The sequence below is a fragment of the Capsicum annuum genome, chromosome 7 (assembly GCF_002878395.1).
Source record: "Capsicum annuum cultivar UCD-10X-F1 chromosome 7, UCD10Xv1.1, whole genome shotgun sequence".
NCBI classification, from domain to species: Eukaryota; Viridiplantae; Streptophyta; class Magnoliopsida; order Solanales; family Solanaceae; genus Capsicum; species Capsicum annuum.
Genome location: NC_061117.1, coordinates 148,588,390 through 148,609,426, shown reverse-complemented (window position 1 = coordinate 148,609,426; position 21,037 = coordinate 148,588,390). Strand labels below are relative to the sequence as shown.

Below are 21,037 nucleotides of genomic sequence, written 5' to 3'. Positions count from 1 at the left end.
GACTAAATGGTTCACAAGTACAATTGATTGTTAACTTGTGTCTCTACCATTGCCACATCCTATTCATCATTGAAAATGTAATTAACATTCCAAAAAATGGTTTAGAATCTGAGATTGTAAATAGATAAAAGGGAAGAAATAAACAAAAGGTTACACAAATTCAAAGAGAAAAAGGAATTTTGTTACCTTCTTCTCCATAGAGTCCTTCACTACTGCTTTTGGCTAGAAATTTTTATTTTAAGTATGGTATGAAATTTTAAATTCACTGACAAAGATACACTCAGAATTTATTTAAGTTTCATATTTGTTGTGTCAACTTAATACACGCTGAATTGAACAAAAAACGATACTAAAATTGCAGAAATGTCTCTTGTCTCCTCCACTTTGGCACCAACACTCTGACAAATATAGAGTGGGGAATAGAACATGACCCATGAATTTTCAACCCCACTTTGTTAAATGCAACACAATGGGTAACGGTAGCTAAAGATTTTAGTTTCAAGAGAGTAATTTTAATTGCTAAGCACCATGATGCCTTCAAAATACACTGATTATTATGTTAAATATCGTCGTCTTTGGAGAAATGGGTCTGGTGATAATTTAGCTGAATTGGCTGAAGCTACAAGAAATGGTGGATTGAAATTGGGTTGCACGGCCGTTGAAGGGTGGTCAGATGAACACCCTTCGTCGGAAATTTTTTTCGAGTATACATGTTAAATATAGATATTTATAGTTATATACATGTTGTTGCACACCCTTGACAAGCTAAAGAAGCATAGTCCAATTGTCAAGAGTGTGCATTTCCGCATCAACAACCTAGGTTCGAACGGAAGTTCCGTCATTATTTCTTTTCTATATTATAGAAGAGTTGGTTTGATCATGGATGAAAATGACATAACAAATTTCTCTAGGGATAATTTGGTCATTACAATAAATTATAAGTTCAATTCAATTATTTTTTGTGCTTTGACTTTGGAATTTCATCAAAAGTTTAAATAAAAATCCATTATTTTTTTTTAATTACAAGCAATGCCATTGAAGAAATTTACCATAATGCCATCACACGTATTTTCACACATGTAGGCCCTCTATCTTCCATTTATTTTTCAATCTTATTTATCCTTTTTAATTTTATGTATAAAATTATTTCAAATATATTTAAGTAAATTGATTAGTAGGATGATAATTTATTGTAAAAATTAATTATAATTGATGCAATTAAATAAATTTTATTATTTATTTAATTTCATATCAAACATATAATTTACTTTCTTTCTTATTTGTTATTACATTTTCACCTAATTTAAATTTTTTCCTAATATATTCAATCATGATTTTACTATATCATCTCTAATTAATTATTATGGTCATCTAAGTATCATGTCACTTAAATTGGAGTAGAAAAAGTTTTACACAATAATTAAAAATTTAAATTATTTAAAAAAATATTATTTTTCTTTTCTTTTCTATTATATATATATATATATATTTAATTAAAACAAAGTTTTAGGATACTAAGGTCTATAAAATACTTTGCAAGATTAGTTTGTTTAGGAAAATTGTATTTTGTGTTTTAATGTTTGGACCTATCAACAACTATAAGAAAAGTCCTTCTATTTTGAATTAATTACAACTCATGCCATTTCAATAAATTACCACTTTGTCATTGATGCTACTCCTATTGAATATGATGGAGCCCACATATAATTAATTATTATAAATTATTTATATATTAAAAATTAATAATATTTAATTAAAAAATTAAATAAATATTTATGGCATGCCTGCTTCAACCGTAATTGTATTATATTACCCCTAAATAATTATTAAACCACACCTAATTAATTATTATAAGTTATTTATATATTAAAAATTAATAATATTTAATTAAAAAATAAAATAGATATTTATGACATGTCTGCTTTAACCGTAATTGTACCATATCACTCCTAATTAATTATTATACTGCTCCTAATTAATTATTATAAGTTATTTATACATTAAAAAATTAATAATATTTAAGTAAAAAATAAAATAGACATTTATGACATGTCTGCTTCAACCATAATTTTACTATATCACTCCTAATTAATTATTATGGTCATTTAAGCATTGTGCCACATAAGTTGAAATAGAAAAAATAATTTAATATGTTATATATTTCAAAAAAGTTACATGAAAAATACTAGAAATCACAATAATTAACAACTTAAAAGATTTAAAAGATATAAAATATTTGGTCGACTCTTGAAGTTATATCAGTGTCACTGAAAATGGAATAGAAGAAAATTATTATAAATTACAATAATTAAAAACTTAAATTATTTTTAAAATATAATTGATTATCAGTGCCACAAAAATTTGGACAAGAAGAGTAACGTATTCAAAGGGCAAAAGAGTAAAATTTTCATAACATTTTAAAATAAAAGATAAAAATTGCTACATATACTCAAAGGGTAAAAGAGTAAAAAAACATAAGAGATATATGTTGAGAAGTCAAGAAGCACCAAATGTTACAAATGTATTATTAACATTTGTAACATTCAAAACATTTCTAAATGTTTCCAAATTCTGCTTGAATTAACACATACACATAATAAAAATAATATATAATAATAATTACATTTTACTATATTACCCCTAATTAATTATTATGGTCATTTAAGCATTGTTCCACATAAGTTGAAATAGAAAAAATATTATAAATTACAATGATAAAAAATTTAAATTATTTAAAAAATATAATTGGCTATCGTCGACACAAAACTCTGGACAAAGAGAGTAGCATATATTATTCAAAAAAAATTATATAAAAAGTATTATAAATTACAATAGTTAACAAATTAAAATATCTAAGAACAATTTAATATGTTATATATTTCAAAAAAATTACATGAAAAATACTAGAAATCACAATAATTAACAACTTAAAAGATTTAAAAGATATAAAATATTTGGTCGACTCTTGAAATTATATTAGTGTCATTGAAATTGGAATAGAAGAAAAGTATTATAAAACACAATAATTAAAAACTTAAATTATTTTTAAAATATAATTGACTATCAATGCCACAAAAGTTTGGACAAGAAAAATAATACATATTATTTGAAAATTACATAAAAATATTATAAATTACAATAGTTAACAAATTAAATTATCTAAATACCAATTAAAAGTATGATTGATTATCTAAATTCTAATTGTGTCATATAAATTGAGATAAAAAATAATATATTGAACCCGTGCTAGATCTCGAATGAATCTTAAAATCTATATGCAATTCTTTTTTCTAAAAAAACTTTTATTTAATATATCAAAATCGAAAAGGTAAATTTCAATGCAGCACGTTAAACAATGTATAAGAACTAATGTTAACATAAATAATACCAGCATTTACTAATAGAAGCATTACTAATACAAATATTACTAATATATTCTATTCAAAAAGAAAATTTATACACTATAACAAGCGACTACTACATTTCAATAGAAGGAATATATACAAAAGAAAAGTTTGATAAAAAATTTACAGAAATATATTTTATAAGTATATTTTATCGTACCAATGAAAACATTCTACTGATCAAACTTTCTACTCCAACATAAATTCTAAAACTTAAAAATTGCAATCCACATGTTTTATTGTTGGGCCCGTGCTGACACGGGCCTTGCACTTCTAGTTTTTATAGAAAGGTGAGTTAGAAGACGATCAAGGGCAATATAGTCATTTCATGCTAATACTCAATAAAATCTAGAAGCCTATCTCTTTGCTTTCTTTCACCATTTCTAGATATTTAAAGATTTTTGTTTAAATTTATTAACATTATAAGTAGAATATTTTTTACGAATTTATTACAAAATCTAATGTTATCTTTTATGATATTATTTAAGTATTACATATATTATGTATATATGTATATTTAAGTTTTACTTTATCTCTTATTCTTAATTGTCTACATAGATAAACGCGTTTTGTCATTAATTATTATTTCTAAATTATAATTTAATTACAATATAAATGGATGATCTTTTAGGAATTTATTATAAAATATACCTCTATTTTTATTAATTATTTTTATTACTTATATCAAAATATATCTATAACACTACCACTCTATGATTTTTACTTGTATAAATAAATATTAAAATTTTATTATTATTAATAATTTTTTGAAAAAAAAAATTGTTCATTCATTTCATTATTTAACGTCAATAGTGTATGCACTTAAGTTACTATTTCTCACTTTTTTTTTCTTCTAATCAATAGTGCTTATTTTTTCCTGCAAAGATTTGTTATATAAATATTTTTTAAAAAATTGTGATTTGAAGAAGTAAAAAAGAAAAAGATTGACTATGTAGGGGAAAATAGGCATTTTAAGAAGTTAGGATAAAAGAGAGAAAATGTCTACTCTTCAAATTGAGAAAATATTAATTTTAAAGTAAATTTGAGAATGTAAATAAATTTTGAGCAACTTGCACGAATTTTATAACTATAGAAGCTAATTACTTTCTCTCTTACAACTTTAGAAAATTACATAAAATTTTATAAAAAGGTTGGTGGATATTAGAGAGCCAAATGTATTGTGATTTCTGATACATGACCAACTAATATTGAAAATTTGAATTAATCAAGTCCCTTAATATAAGACAGAAATTTTATGCCTAGTCGCTCGACGACAGAGACTATCTACCTGCTGAGGAGATTGGTAGAGCTGTATAGGGAAAGGAAGAGAGACTTACACATGGTGTTCATCGACTTGGAGAAGGCGTATGACAAAGTCCCTAGGGAGGTTCTTTAGAGATGATTGGAGGTGAGGGGGGTCCCAGTGGCATACATTAGAGCCATTAAGGATATGTACGATGAAGGGAAGACTCGGGTGAGGACGGTGGGGGGAGATTTAAAACATTTTCCAGTCGAGACAAGGTTGCATCAGGGATCGACTCTCAGTTTATTTTTGTTTGCGCTGGTGATGGACGTGTTGACGAGGAGGATTCAAGATGAGGTGCTATGGTGTATGTTATTTGCAGATGATATAATATTGATTGATGAGACGCGTGTGTGTGTGTGAATGAAAAATTGAAGGTTTGGAGGCAAACCCTCAAAGCTAAGGGGTTCAAATCGAGTAGGTCCAAGACGGAGTATATGGAATGCAAGTTTAGCAACTTGAAGTAGGAGGACGAAGTGGTGGTAAGGTTGGATTCCCAGGTTGTTTGTAAGAGGGATAATTTTAAGTATCTTGGGTCTATGATTCAGGGGAATATCGAGATTGATGAGGATGTATCTAAACGTATTGGAGTAGGTTGGATGAAGTGGAGGCTCGCATCGGGAGTGTTGTGTGATAAGAAGGTGCCCTTAAAGCTTAAAGACAAGTTCTACAGAGTGACAATTCGTCCGACCATGCTGTATGGGGCGGAGTGTTGGCCATTCAAGAACTCCCATATTCAAAAATTAAAGGTAGCGGAAATGAGAATGTTGCGTTGGATGTGTGGCCTTACTAGAGGGGATAGAGTTAGGAATAAGATTATTCGGAAGAAGGTGGAAGTGGCTTCAGTGGAAGACAAGATGCGGGAAGGAAGACTAAGATGGTTTGGGCATATGATGAGGAGGGGAACAGATGTCCTAGTTCGTAGGTGTGAAAGGCTAGTTTTGGATGGTTTTAGGAGGAGTATAGGTAGGCCGAAGAAATACTGGAGAGAGGTGATTAGACATGACTTGGAGCTGTTACAGTTTACTGGGGACATGACCCTAGATAGGAAGGTGTGGAGATTGCAGATAAGGGTAGAAGGCTAGTGCGTTCGTAGGTTGTAATTAGTAGTTGTAGAGCTCTTGTGTAGCCGAGTTAGTAACCCTAGGACCATGTCCATTGGTAGGAGCTGCTAGTGTAGGCTACTACTAGGTGGGTGTCCTTGTCTTTCCTTATTTCCTATCCTTTATTTTCATACTGCTCTTATTTTTGTGTCTCTCTTATTTCCTTTTTTACTATTTACTATTTCGTATTTCGGTTATGCCACCCACCCTGTTTCGTGTTCTACTATGACCTTGTTAACTTTTCTCCACCTTGAGCCAAGGGTCTATCGAAAACAACCTCTCTACTTCTTTGGAGGTAGTGGTATGGTCTGCGTACATCTTACCCTCCTCAGACCCCACTTGATGGGAATACACTGGGTCTGTTGTTGTTGTTGTACTCTTTAGAATAAGTTCATTAATTTTATTAATATAAGACAAAAACATATATATATATATATATATATCTTGGTTATGTAATTTGATTAATTTCATTTTTTTAATTATTATTATTATTTAAATATTAAATTCATTAATCTGATGTATCTATTATCAATTTGATGTATCCAACAAAGTAAACACTTAGATACATGTGTTGAACAAGTCCAACACGTATATATATATATATCATGAACAAGTCCAAACCTCTTGGATACATAAAAACTGATGGACTTTAAAATCGGATGGATACAAATATTCATACATATCGTGAACACATACTAATCTATTTTTATTCTATTTTATTTTTTTATATAGAAAGATGAGTTAAATGACGATCAAGGGTAAAAATGTCATTTTAGCAATTTCTTAATTTATATCTGTGACTATTCTCAAAACTATTTTGTGAATTATATATTGGATATGTTGTTGTATCAATAGAAACTTAACATTAGTTTAAAAATTAGTAAAATTGTACAAGTAACCATTTATGTGCAAAAAATAGTGAAGAAAGAAGTACAAGAACCATGTACTTAAAAGATCTTTCAAAGGAAATAAAGGAATTAGGAACACTGTTGAAAATTCATTAAATATACTCTGTGATCGTTGACTTCCTTGAATAACATATATTTCACGTATAATTCAATTCAATCAAACAAATAAAACTATATTCTAAATCATAATAAATTTATATCATTATGCAATATAGAAAAACAAAAATATTTTGATCCTAAGTGCTTTAGAATATTAAGAAATGAATGTTTTCATAGTAGATACCAACAATACTTGAAAATATTTGTGAGTTAGGTAGCTTTATTTTATTTATGCTAAAATTTTAATTGGCACCAGTAGAATATTAATCAAAATGCAATTTCATATTTTTATATTAAACTTTTTTGTATATATAAAATAAATCTAAAATTTGTAACCAGTTATATTGGGCCGGTTTATGGACCTTAAAATTATCTAGTAAGGTTATAAGTGGCCCAATTCTTTAATAGCGAGAACATATTTGAGGAGTACTATTTTTAAATAGAGGGTATAATTAATTCATTTCTAATAGTTGAGAGGTAAATTTGGCCTTATTCCATTTACGAAATTGACATCAAGTGGCATATAAGCAAAATGGCTTGATGGACCCTTGTACTATGTCCGTTTTGTAATGTGGATACTCCTACTTACATGTTTGTCATTTGAACCCTTAAATTCAATATAAACAAATATTTAGAACCCTTTGACCGTTGACTGGACCTATGTGGCATTAAAATGGCTGAGTAGGATGACATGCGTGCGGGCACGCACCTAAGGTGCGAGTAAGGGTCATTTATTTTTGTTAATTTTATATTAAAATAATTAAAAAAAATCCCCCCCCCCCCCCCCCCCCCCACCCTTGCCCCAGCTCCCCTCCCCGTCCCTCCACCCCCCCCCCCATCTCTCCCACCCCCTTTCCTTCGTCACCCCAACCACCCCACCACTTCCCCACTTCAATGTCACCTCCTTCTTTGTTCCCCAACTACAATCTTCAAAATCCACAACAATCCTTCAAACCCTATAACCCTCAAATTTCATCAAACCCAAGCTTCAAATCACAACAACAAATGGCAATTTTTCCACCATTCTCAACCTTCCTGTAACTTTCACTCCAAAAATGTTAATTCTTCTACCCCTAATAATCATAATAATAAGAGTAACACCAAGAAGACAAGCTCAAGCAATTACGACAAAACTATTTATACAACTATTGATGATATTCAAAATTTACCATCTTTAGTTGGAATTTGCCCTTTCTTGTGGAATATCAAAGGAAGGAACAAGAAGAAGAAGAAAAAGTTGAAGGAAGAATAGGCAGAGAGAGAAATTAGTCATTTCCAATCATACTAATTACTATCTAACTAGAAATTAGCTAATTGCAGTGGGAGAATATGACTTTAGAAGCCAAAGAAAAAGAATTTAAAGAGGTGAGAGTATAATTTTAACAAATTACAGTAGCGATGTTCAAAATGAAGGTGAGAGGATGAAAGGGGAAATGGGTGGGGCAGAGGGAGGGGGAGGTTCTTTTTTTTTTTTTTAAATTATTTTCTATTTTTAATTAAAAAATGATGTGGAATCTAAGTGAAAGCTGATGTGTCAGCAAGTGTGTAACACACACCGAAAAAGGGTTCAAGATATTCGTTTTTATTGAATTCATGGTTCAGATAACAAACATGTAAGTAGGAGTATCCACATTACAAAACGAACATAGTACAAGGGTCCACTGAGCTATTTTGCTGTGGTACATATTCATGTTTCATGTTGTGAAGTTTGTATCTGATAACCAAAAAAATCTTGCATTAAAATAGCTTCAATTTTTGAGATTTTTTTATTTTATCGATTTACTTTCTCCAAATCTCTCAAATCTTCTTTCCTGATCTCTCTGTTATTATTATACCAGAATACCCTACGATTTCAAACAAACTTTTTCAATATTTCTTCCAAATATCTCTACTTTCTTTTTCAGCAAATAAATCTTCATTAATTCATCCATTTCGTATTGTAATAATGACAAAGTTTCTTCATTTTTGGGCTCGTCAATTTATTGTTACGTTAATTTGAAATATTTAATCATTTTCAAATTCTCCATGGATCTTTTGAACATAAGGACTTGAAAAACACTATTGAATTTAGATTAGATTCTTTTGATCTACGTACTTGTGATTTGTCACGGTTAGGCGTTATTGGGTTTTGTTGAAAAACATCTTAAAGAACTGAAATACTAGTTTTGGAGGTGTTTTGAAACAATTTGAGGAGATTTGAGTTGAATTTCAGATTGAAAATTTGAGGTTAATTCAGACGACTCCATCTGTGTGTCCTTGACTATATTCCGTGTATATCTTATTGATACAAACCAAAATATAAAAGTAGAAAACACACGAAAATGAGGGAAAAACAATGGAAAACAAGATAAATACGTAAAAGATAAATGGGATAGAAAGATAGATAGATAGATAGACATAAATGATATGAAAAAGGAAAATCAAAAGATGTATCAAATCTCACGACCTTCCTTAATGTTACCACGAGCACCTAACTCTTACGTAGATCTCAAGGAAATTGGATTCCCGAACAACCCACGTTTCTAAACAAGGTATCAACACAGGCTAATCCAAGCTTGCCACAAGCTAATCCAAGCTTGTCTCACACTTTCAAAAGTGTTTACATTCATTAATCATCAATAATCTAACAAATGAAATGTCTAAGACATCTATTTATAGTATTATCTTTGCATAAATAACCTATTACAAAAATAGCCCAAAGTGACTATTTTAGAAATAACCCACAAGGGCTTTCTTATTCATTGTGCATGGCTTTCCTCAGCTCCAAGCTATCTTCCAAACACGACATTGTTTAATTAGGAGCTCGAAGACGGGCCTCCAACCACAATCTTGGATCCTTAGGGCTACCATGTCTTGGACCTCTTTATGTTGGACTCAAGTTGAGTGATCAAAAACGTTAACGCCCATTTGACTTGTATCACTTATTATATTACCGTACATCATACAGTATATCCATTTATCTCATGTATATCTATATGTATCCATGAAAAATATGTGTGATATATACATGATATACAATGTTATATGCACGATGGAGTACCGTCTTATGAAATCTTAATGTCAAATGCGTTAATATACACTATATATATATATATCATGTTATAACATATCGCAAACGTGATCTTTAGGTATGATTTTACTTGAAATAAGTTTAAGAGTGTTCGACAAGACGGGAGAAAATATTTTCTAAAAAAAACAATTCATTTGTGTTCGATAGGTAAGAAAACAATATTATTCTAAAAGCATTTGTACATCTCTGAGAGAAAACTATGAGGATGGGGTGAGATGAGGTTAGAAGTAGGGTGATGGGTATTGTGGTGGGGATGGGAAGGGGCGAGAGTGAGGTTGTTGAGATGGGGTTGGGGTGGATGTGGGTGTGGGATTGGGGACAAGGGGATAGGGAAGGGGTAAGATGAGGGTAGAAGTTGGGTGATGGGTAATGTGGTAGGGATGGGAAGGGGTAGAAGTAGGATGGATGTTGGTGTAGGGTTGGGGATAAGGGGATGGGGTTGGGGTGGATGTGGGTGTGGGGTTGGGGATAAGGGGATGAGGATAGGAATTAGTGGTGGGTTTGGTAAGGTGGAGAGGGTACAATGCAACTTTTTTATTTTTATTTTTGCTAGGGAAATCAGTTTTCTTATTTTTTTAAGGGGTTAGTTTTATTAAAATATTTTTTTAAAATTTTTTGATCAATTAAACACAAGAAAATAAAAAAACATTTTTGAAAAATATTTTCCTCCGTATCGAACACACCCTAAATCAAGAAAATTTAGGGACTTAAGCTAGAAAGATTTTACTCTTTCTCTCAAAAATAAAGTTCATATGTCACGAAAGATAAATCATAAACTTGCCCATTAAGTTCAAGTTCATTCGGTCTAAGATCAAGCAAGACAATTTTATTATAATCTCTCTCTCTTACTCTCTCTATATAAAACCAACATGGGTTGTGGTGCAGTGGATGGGATAACTCCATCCTTAACCAGAGGTCGAGGGTTCGACCCTGGGTACGGAGAAAACTCTGTTGGGAGCGTTGCCACCTTAATGGGCCCTGCAGCGCGCGATCGAATTAGTCGGGGCTCCAATGTAGGCACCGAACACCGGATGAGAAATAAAATATATATATATATAATATAATATAATATAATATATTAAAAGTGTGAAGACCCTTAGAAATGTGATTTGAATTTTTTGCCCTTCATTAAAACACTCCGAAATAAACAAAATAGTTTTTTTTACCTTTTTTCTGAAATTATTGTCATTAAATTATTATTATAATATTTTAAATTCAAAATTAATAGGAGCTAGGAAATATTGTTTAATTAGGAAAAGTATTATTAATACAAATTAAATGGAGTACAGTGTAGGAGCGCGGAATCCAAAACAAAGTCTATAAAATTTTTACATGTACTACAAATTTTTCACTCACAAATCTAAAACCTTAAGACAAGATAGGGTGTAGGGAATATTTTTGGAATAATTTACAACTTTTTCATATATTTGGGATAATTTTGAGTTCTTCCCTTCGTCAGACATGTTATAGAAAGTTTCAAATAATTTTTTTTATTATTTTTGTATTTTGCAACTAATCTATTCTTTTTATTTTTTATTTATTATTCACTTTTGTAGTTTCTCTCAATTGTCAAGGATATATCAAATTTATGAATAGTACATGTTTGTGGCCATGAGGTTAGTAAATTTTGAATCTTTATTTTATGTTTTTTTTTTTTGGATCTTTTATTCTCTTTTGTTAGTATGTTCTAAGAGTTGATTGTAGACACGTGATTTCGTCCTCTTAAAGTTCAATTTTATTCACTTTTACCCATTTTATGTTATCCTACCGTGTACCCTCACCCGTGTGATAATCCCTCCACAAAATGACAAAAATAACAATCCCCTAACTAATTTTGTCTTATCCTAGCAATCTACCCAAACAAAAATAGACACCTAACCCTTATCCCTCCAATTAAAAAACAACACCTACCTACCCTATCCTAACAACCCATCCAATCAAAAACCCCATCACACCCTACCCCCTACCCCACGTGACCCCACCTGTCTCACCACTACCCCACCCTCACCTCATATATACACACACAAAGGGATATATTCAGTGGGGGGGGGGGGATTGATAAAAAATTGGGGGATTCTATTTCTTTTTTGTTCTTCATGATTCACGATTTCTTCCCACAACAATAGAGACACCTTCATCCATTCACACCGGAGAAACACACCATCACAAGAATCACACATGCGGAGAGATTCAAAAGAGACGATCTGAGAATGAAGGAGAGAAATAGAAAGGGGTACTGTTTCAGCGAATTTCGCCTGAGTATGGCCTAAATCCGGTCTGCCTTCGTGGTCCTCGCCGTTGTCTGAGATCGCCGGATCTCTGACGACGTGAAACAACGACCCCAACCTCAAGACAATCCAAATTTAAGCTGATAATCAGTTCTTTTTTCCAGTTTTTCTGTTAAAACTCACCGGATACTACTGCTGTTCGACGGATTCAAACACTATCGGCTCGAATTTCAGTCTTAGCCATCTGCTTTTTCTTCGATTTTTCATCAATATCTTGCTCACCGGAGCTCTGGTGTAGCGAAAATACAACGACCAGCCCTCTGTTCCATCCAAATCCGCGTCAAACCGTTGTTCCCGACCTTGATTCTAGTTTAATCCTCACCGAAAACACCAATTCTGGCTGTCAATCTATTCGATATTACGTTTGGGGTGGTTTTCGTGACTAACCCGTTCAATATTCATGATTTGGTTTTCACTTTGAGGTCTTATTCTTGGTTGAAATCTGTTCGGTTGGAAATTTTGGGACACTGATTAGGTTTTTTCATTGTGGGGCTCTCTGATTCGAGGATTTCGATCTCAGATTTCTTTATTATTGACAAGGACTAGTTTCATTGAGGTTCATTTCTTCTATCGATCTTTACTTTATCTTGATTCTTTATTGATGTTGTGGGTGTGGATGATTTATTTGTTGTGTGTTTGGTTTGAATCTTCGTTGTTTGTTTGTGTTTGATGTTGGCTTTGAATTATGAGATGTGATTGGAAAATCGAAGCATGCACTAATCATGTGGTTAAAAATGGATTTGGGGGTGAGAATTAAAAATTTGATATAATTGGTGATTTGGATTAGTTTGATTTCATTGTGTGTTTAACTTGAAATGAACGTTAATTGAACTTGGTAGTATCATGATACGTTGATTGATTTAGGCAAAGGTAGGTCGGGTAGGCAAGATTTAGGATTTGTGATTGTTGAATGGTGAAATGTTTGTGGAATGGTTTTAATTTATACATTGACATCTATTGTATTAATTTGGCCGGGGAATGCCCCAAAGTATCTATATATATTTATTCACTGGGGAATCCCCTGAGATATAATGTACCCGGAGGACGTTCGTGGTGAAGGCCCGAGGCATCGGGTAGAGCATTAGTTTAGGATTAGTGTAGGTTTACTTTCAGTCCCTTTTTATTTCGGGTTGTAATAATTGGACTGGACTTTACATTATGGATTGTTTTGTTTTGTTTGATTATTTTGCGTGCTTTTTTTGTGCGGTTTATACATTTCTTAGTGCCAAAATATAGTCGATACACTCTACCAAGCGACCGTGGTTGAACCACGGGATCGAGAGGTGCCTAACACCTTCCCCCCAGTCAACAGAATTCTTTAGCCGGAATCTCTGTTCGCAAACCAGTTTAAAGAGTCAAATGGTTTTTAAAAAGGATTTTCTAATGGTGACTTGGCACACCAGATTATGCCAAGTGGTGACTCTGAATAAAAATGTTAATAATATTTTTTCCAAAACAAATTTGCATTTCTTGTCACTTAAATAATAAAACCCTTTCGAGCATTAAATTATAATCATTTTTTGGAGTTGAGAAAAGGGGTGTGACAGCTCTGGCGACTCTGCTGGGGACCAGTATGAGAATTCGAGCTTATTTTTGAGTCGTATCGGCTTTGTTTGGCATTACGAGCGTATAAGCATTATTTGTGATTATTGTTGGTGGTATTTTCACTTTTGTGCATTTTCGTGCTCTTTGTTTATTGTATTTATCCTATGTGTTACCGCTTTATATCTTTCATCATGAGTCCACCCCCCGGCCTTCTTTCTGCAACAAGTCCATAGTACACGTGTTGTACACAACCTCTAGTTGAGTCACCCTTATTTTAGGGGGGGAGCCGTCAGTGTTATGGAGTAGATGGAAAGCAAAGCAGCCACTATCGACCATACGCTCCCCCAAACAGCCTTGTTAGTGAACCACAATGTAGGTCAGCCTTTAGGTCATGCTTATGTGCATCATACGGAGACCTAGCGGGACCCACATGGTCCTTTGTAGGAGACTCACCTCTAAAGCATCTCTACGTGCTAACTGTTGCATCTTTATGGCTTTTGTTCTTCACGATCCAAAAACTCAAGAAATTTTTTTTTACGTTTTACATTTGTCTTCTCAAAGTACCGTAAATTCAAAAAAAGAAAAAAAAAGTTTTGTTTGCCTTTTCTACTTATTTGTCAAAAACAAAAATACCAAAAAGATTTTTTTTCTTCATAATTGGTGGTGTCAGTCTTAGTTAAAGTGTCTAGCTGAAAATCCAAAAGTTTTTTTTTCGTTTGTTTTTGGTAGTGTCTCTTAAGTTAAGGTCAATTTATTAGTTATTCGTTAATTGTCCAATCTAGATGAACTACGCATACCTGATTCCCTTTCCTCGGGTTGGGATACGTAGGCAACCCTCGGGGGGGGGAGGGGGTCCGGTATTCTTTGTGTTGGCCTTTGTCTTAGTATTAGCCTAGGTCTCTCGCCCTGTAATCTAGAGTTGTTTGCCAAGTAGACTGATTTCGCTCAGTACTTCTATTCGGAAAATAGGAGTCATGGATGTGGTCTGTCCCATTGACATATGTTTGCGTAAAAAATCCCAAGGGTTGGGAATCTTCTACTCCTGTTGAATTTTTTTTTGAGATATCGTCTTGTGTGTTATTACAGGATGGATTTGTCCACCAAGTCTAGAGTTCTGATGGTTGTCAAGGTGCTTTAAAAGTTAATCAAATGGTGGGAAATGTTTAACTATGTTGATCAGCAGAAACTGATTAAAATATTAGGTGATCTTATGGAACTTCTGCATGTTACCCCTCGTCCAGATTTAATAGAGGCTTTGTTGACCTTTTGGGATCCAAGTAGTTTGGTGTTCAGGTTTGGGGAATGTGAAATGACTCCTACTTTGGCAAAAATATCTGGTTTGTTGCATTTGCCCTATATCGAGAAGGATATGATCCGAGCACGAAATCATACTAACGTGAGATTTTTGCAGTCTTATGGTTTAAAAAGTAAGGGTATCCGTTTGGGCTGTTTAAGTGATTCGTGGGTTTTCTTAGTTATTTTGTTCGCTAGATTCGGGCCCTCGAAAGGTTTTGATTGCTTTTGGGATAAATTTCATGTGACTAAGGAGAAGTGGGAGAGAAAGCGTCTTGAAGTCTTCACCCTCGCTTTGTTAGGTACTTTAGTGTTTCCACTAGAAGAAAAATGTATTAATACCCATTTGCAATCTGTGGTGATGACCCTATTTCTTAAGGATCAAAACAACAAGGGCATTAATCAAAAGGGCAGGTTCACTCTCATACCCATGATCTTAACAGAAATAAAAGGCTTTAACTGAAGTGAAGGGGGGAAGGAGATTTTTTGAGGGCAATAACCTGATATTGCAGTTATGGATGATGGAGCATTTGCATGCACCTTCTTTAGTTAGACCAGACGTGTTAGATCGTTGTATTCCAATCGAGTGAAAGCCATGGACTCCAGGTTGCGTTTGGATAAATTCTCGTTACCCGTGGGAGTCGATGCTTGGATTGAATTTCTTCAGTCGAGAACCAGGGATAACATTTTGTGGACTTATCTGTGGCTTCGACCAAAGATAGTATTGTTGGGTTATCAGATGCAACTCCCTTTAGTTATGTTAGGGCTCAATTGCACTAGACCATACGGTCCTTCTAGGGTAATGCGCCAGTTGGGTAAGCTACAGGACGTGCCACCTGTAGTGGATCTTCTGAAGGATATTGAGTACTTTAAGGACCAAGCCTTAGGTGAGAGCAAGTACGAGCAGTTTTGGAAGCATGCAACAAAGCTAGGTGTGGACACACTCAAAGAAAGTTTGGATAATCCGGGGTACACTCAGGGACATGGGGTCTGGCTTCAATCTATCCCTCGGGGTATCAGTCAACCCTTACCAGCGCAGCTTAGAGGGATAATACAGGAAGAATGCATAGTAGACGACCATCAGGATGAAAGTGTAGGGTCCAAAGTGGAAACATTGAGAGTTCAGTTAGCAGATTTGTTCAAGACGGTAGAAAGGTGTCAGAATAATCTTTCCAAGTGCACTCCTCATGAAGCAGGAATACGAGCCCAAAGCTTCTTCCCCAATATCAGGGTGTCTTTACAGGATATGCTATAAAGTTTAAATGGGAGAAAGAGAACTTCACAGGCAGGTCCATCTCAGCCAGGGTCATCGCGCAGAGCACCAGTTTGAAAGAGCATTTCTTATCTTTATTCAGTTTGAGTCTTTTATGAGTCTGTCATGGTAGGGTGGTGTCTGCTTTAAGTCGAAGTCAAGTTTGTTTTTGGTATTAGGGTCTTTATTAGTAATTTCACCTATGTCGTCTTAGGGGGTCTAGAATGTTGTTTCGTATTTGTTGTTTAGTTTTAAAGTGGTCCCAAACTTTTTATACATTTTTGTTGTTTTCTTTCTTTAAAATGTTATGATGTCATCGTCTTTCTTTTGTCTGTTTATTTTTGTTTTGCGAAAAAAAGTGGGCGATGTTTATGCACATGCTGCCCGAACTACGCAAAATCTGATTCATGTACAACATGATACGTAGGCAACCTACTTTTGGGTTCGATCTAATCATTTTGTTTCGTTGTTTTTTATTATTTTTCTTCTTTTAAAGAAAAACAAAAGCCATAAAGAATGATAAAATAAAGGTAGACAACGAGAGAAAAGAAAATAACAGAGATGGATACGAAAAATATAATATAATAATAATAATAATAATAATAATAAGTGTAAAAAAAGTGTGTAGACAAAAATCAGGATGATGTTAAAATGACCTCGCTACCCTCAAAAGCTGGTAGAAATGAACATAAAAATAAGACAATTTTACCAATGTGATTCCCATGCTTGTTGTGTGCCCTAATCCTAACGGATGTCGTCTTTGATGAGCAGTTTCATTGAGTGGTAGGTTTACAGCACTCTGGCTAGTCACCCATACTTCACCAGATCCAAAGCAAAGCTCGCCATGGCTAGCAGGGAGATTGAAAACTCGCTCATTGACTTAGATCAGGATCACAGGGAAGAAAGTTCTGAACACAATGATGAGGTAGTAAGGCTCAGGCAACAATTGATAGATTTACACCGGGCATGGGCCAGCGGACTGCCTCCTCCTCCGCTCCCTAAAGGTCTTGGGAATATCTCTAACTGCCCACCGCTCTCTCAGGTGCAATTCTCTGTTCCTACTGAGTCACCTGAGCATGCGCCAGGATTCACTCCGCGACATTATTATCCTGGAAGTTCTGGTGTGCCCTTGGCAGCTCCCCAATCAAGACCAGCTGCTCAGCCAGCGCCACCGATCACACCGGTATTCGTGGCTCCTTCACCACATGAAACTCCCATATATGCTATGCGTCCCACAATGAGGCTTCCTAGGTTTGCCAGTGAGCCAGTACTGAAGGTTTTAGATAGTCAGTATTATGCCCCGGAGCCTACTTTGCAAATGAATGAACCGTATGGGTACACTTAGCCGCCTGTATTTCCATTTGATACGGAGAAACCTGTCGCAACAGAGGAACAGGATATCATAGCCCAAAAATTGAAAAGTTTAGAATAGGCTATGAGGAATTTGCAAGGAATCAGAGATTATAGGAGTGTTTCCTATAAAGATCTTTGCATGTTCCCAGATATCAACCTTCCTCTCGATTTTAAGATGCTTAAATTCAAGAAGTATGCAGGACACGGTGATACCGTGGCACACTTAAGACGTTATTGCAACCAGTTGAGGGCTGCAGGAGGAAAGAAAGAACTGCTCATGGCCTTCTATGGCGAGAGTCTTTCTGATCTGGCCTTAGAATGGTTTATCGATCGAGATATCGATAAATGGAACAGCTGGGATGACTTGGCTTCTGAATTTGTTCAACATTTTCAGTATAACATCGACCTGATCCCGGACGAAAAATCCTTGGTCAATATGAAGAAAAAGAGCACTGAAGGTTTTAGGGAATATGTGATAAGGTGGCATGAACAGGCTGCCAGGGTAAAGCCTCCAATAAAAGAAAGTAAGTTGGTAGAAGTTTTCATTCAGGCACAGGATGAGACCTATTTTCAACATTTACTTCCGGCAATAGGAAAATCTTTTATTGAAGTCCTCAAAATAGGGAAGATGGTAGAGGACGGAATTAAGACCGGCCGAATAGTGAGTTTTGCCGCATTAAAATCCACCATACAAGCGATTCAAGGTGGATCTGCCGTATTTGGAGGTAAAAAGAAGAAAGAGGACGTGGCGACTGTCATAGCTGGAACCCATTCCTATCCCAAAAGACCATCTCGCCCCTATCCCCAATCCCAAGCCCAAGTCTACGCCCAAGCTCCATAAATTTCTCCCCACCATTACTACCCTCTACAAAACCCTTTATATTCCATTTCACCACCCCCGTACCCAGTATATAGTGCGCAACCATATGCCCAAATCCCTTCTTACCCGCAGTGGCGCGTGCAAGCTCCACAAAATCGTTCATTCGCTCCACCAAATTACCAAAATCCCTCCAGACCCAGTTTACAACCTAGGCCCGAGTATAAGAAGGAGAAGGCGGTCAAAAATGAATTCACACCTCTTGGGGAGTCGTATGCTAGTTTGTTTGATAGGTTAATAAAGTTGAAGGTTTTAAGCCCAATTCAAGGAAGGCTTTCAAATCTACCATCGAGGAATCTCGATTATTCTTTAAGGTGTGCGTACTATTTTGATATGCCGGGCCATGATATCGAGAAATGCTGGCATTTAAAGAGAGCTGTCCAAGATTTAATTGACACAAATCAGATGCTGGTCCAGGCCCCGGAGGGTCTAAACATTAACCAAAATCCGCTGCCAACCCATGCTGAAGCCAATATGTTAGAATTGATATATGATGGGAAAGAGTCTTCGAGGGGTTATAAGCCTATTATCAAGATACAGACTATTGAGAAGAAATCGATGAATGTAGCGGAGTCTTTGAAAGCAATGTCATTGAATCGGGAAAGAATGAGAGAAGATAAAGCCCAAGAAAGCACAAAGAAACCCCTGGTCACAGTAGAAGGTGCCAAAAGGTATGTTGATTTAAGTCTGGATAAACCTAAGTTGACAGTGGTGGGAGCTCTGAGTCAGCCCATCTTGACGGTGAAAGGAGCACTGGCAGCGCCTATTGTCCTTAAACCGGTGACCTAACCTCCGATAGTTGATACGAAAAGGGTTCCCTGAAATTATGGGCAGACTGTGATGACCTATCACGGGAAAGAAGTAGTGGATGATGTAGATGAGGTAGGGGGTTTGACTAGGTCAGGAAGATGCTTCGTGCCTGAAAGCTTAAGAAAGTTCAAGCTAACGGTGAGTGGACCGTCATCTATCAAAAAGCCTATCACCGAAGAAGAAGCCGAAGAATTTTTGAAAAAGATGAAATTTCCAGAGTATTCAATATTAGACCAATTGAGGAAAACCCCTGCTCAAATTTCTCTTTTATCTTTGCTGTTGCACTCCAAGGAGCATCGTGATATTTTATTGAAGGTATTAAATGAAGCATATGTTCCTAGGGAGATTACAATCAACCAATTTGAGAAAATGGTTGGAAAAATCTTTGAGGTCAATCGGATCAGCTTTTCTGACGATGAATTACCTGTTGAAGGTACAGGGCATAACTGGGGCCTTTATATTACAGTGAAGTATAAAGATTTCTACGTCACTCATGTCATGATTGATGGAGGTTCAGGTGCAAATATTTGCCCTATTTCTACTTTGCAAAAGTTGAGTATCGGTGCTGACAGGATCAGGCCCAACAATGTATGTGTTAGGGCCTTCGATGGTGCAAAATCAAATTCCATAGGCGAAATAGAACTAATGTTGACCATAGGGCCTGTTGAGTTTGCCATAGAGTTTCAAGTATTGAATGCTGACTCTTCTTACAATCTGTTGTTAGGAAGGCCGTGGATCCACAAAGCCAAGGCGCTTGCATCTACACTGCACCAAATGATTAACTTTGAGAATGAAAGGCAAGAAGTAGTTATTCATGGTGAAGGAGATTTGTCAGCCTACGAAGATTCTCCCTTGTCTCTTATTGAAGCAAATAACATAGAGGAGACATTCGTCTATCAAATTTTTGATACAGTGCCAGTGAATCGTATCCTTGAATGACAGGCTATACCGAGACCGCAATTGCCTTCTGCTTCTATCATGATGGTGAGTGAACTTTGGAAATACGGATTTGAGCTAGGAAAGGGTTTGGGAGCGTCTCTGCATGGTATAGTTCATCCTATATGTTCGAGTGAGAACGTGGGCATGTTTGGTCTGGTATTTGAGCCTACAGCTGAAGATCTGAAGAAAGCCAAGGGAAGGAAAAAGGAAATATGGTCACTCCCTCGCCCAATGCCACTACTCAGCGAATTATTTGTTAAGAACGGTGTCACTAAGCATGTGGAATTTGAAGTTGAATTAGTTGATGACTTCCAGAACCTTTTTATTGAAGTTGATATGGTCGAAGTAGGAGAAGGTACCAGTATGACAGATGTGCAATTCATAGGTCCAGCTGTTCGGCTCTATAGTTAGGAAGTCACTCCTCTCCCCATCAGGAGGGAGTTTTGGTAGTTTATTTTGTTTTTCTTTCTGTTTATCCGAGCTATTTCAGGGTTGTAATTCGGATTTTAGTTTGTTTATGTTATGTTGGCATCTATGTTTAAACCCTTCTATCTTTTTATTTAATGAAATGAAATGTCCATTTTGTGTCGTGTCTAATATATTTTGTTTTTCTTTTTTACACAGTTCTCTTTATGTTGATTCTAATGACATGACATGCATGCGGAATTTTCAGCCTGACCTTAAAATCCAAACTAATCAAGATGTAATGAAGCAGGATGGGGAATATGATGAAGAAGAAGCACTAGAAGAAATAAGCAAAGAGTTGGAACAGTTTGTCTTCAAACTGTTCCAA

The 21,037-nt window shown here is 34.9% G+C and overlaps 1 protein-coding gene across 1 annotated transcript in view; it reads left to right on the top strand.

Annotated features, from left to right (window-relative positions):
* Nucleotides 1–528: 528 nt before the first annotated feature.
* The window catches only part of LOC124885792, a 44,445-nt gene continuing 23,936 nt past the window's right edge, over nt 529–21,037 (top strand). The window contains exon 1 of the mRNA XM_047394039.1: nt 529–704. Coding sequence (XP_047249995.1) covers nt 529–704 — 176 coding nt within the window. The remainder of the gene's footprint in view (nt 705–21,037) is intronic.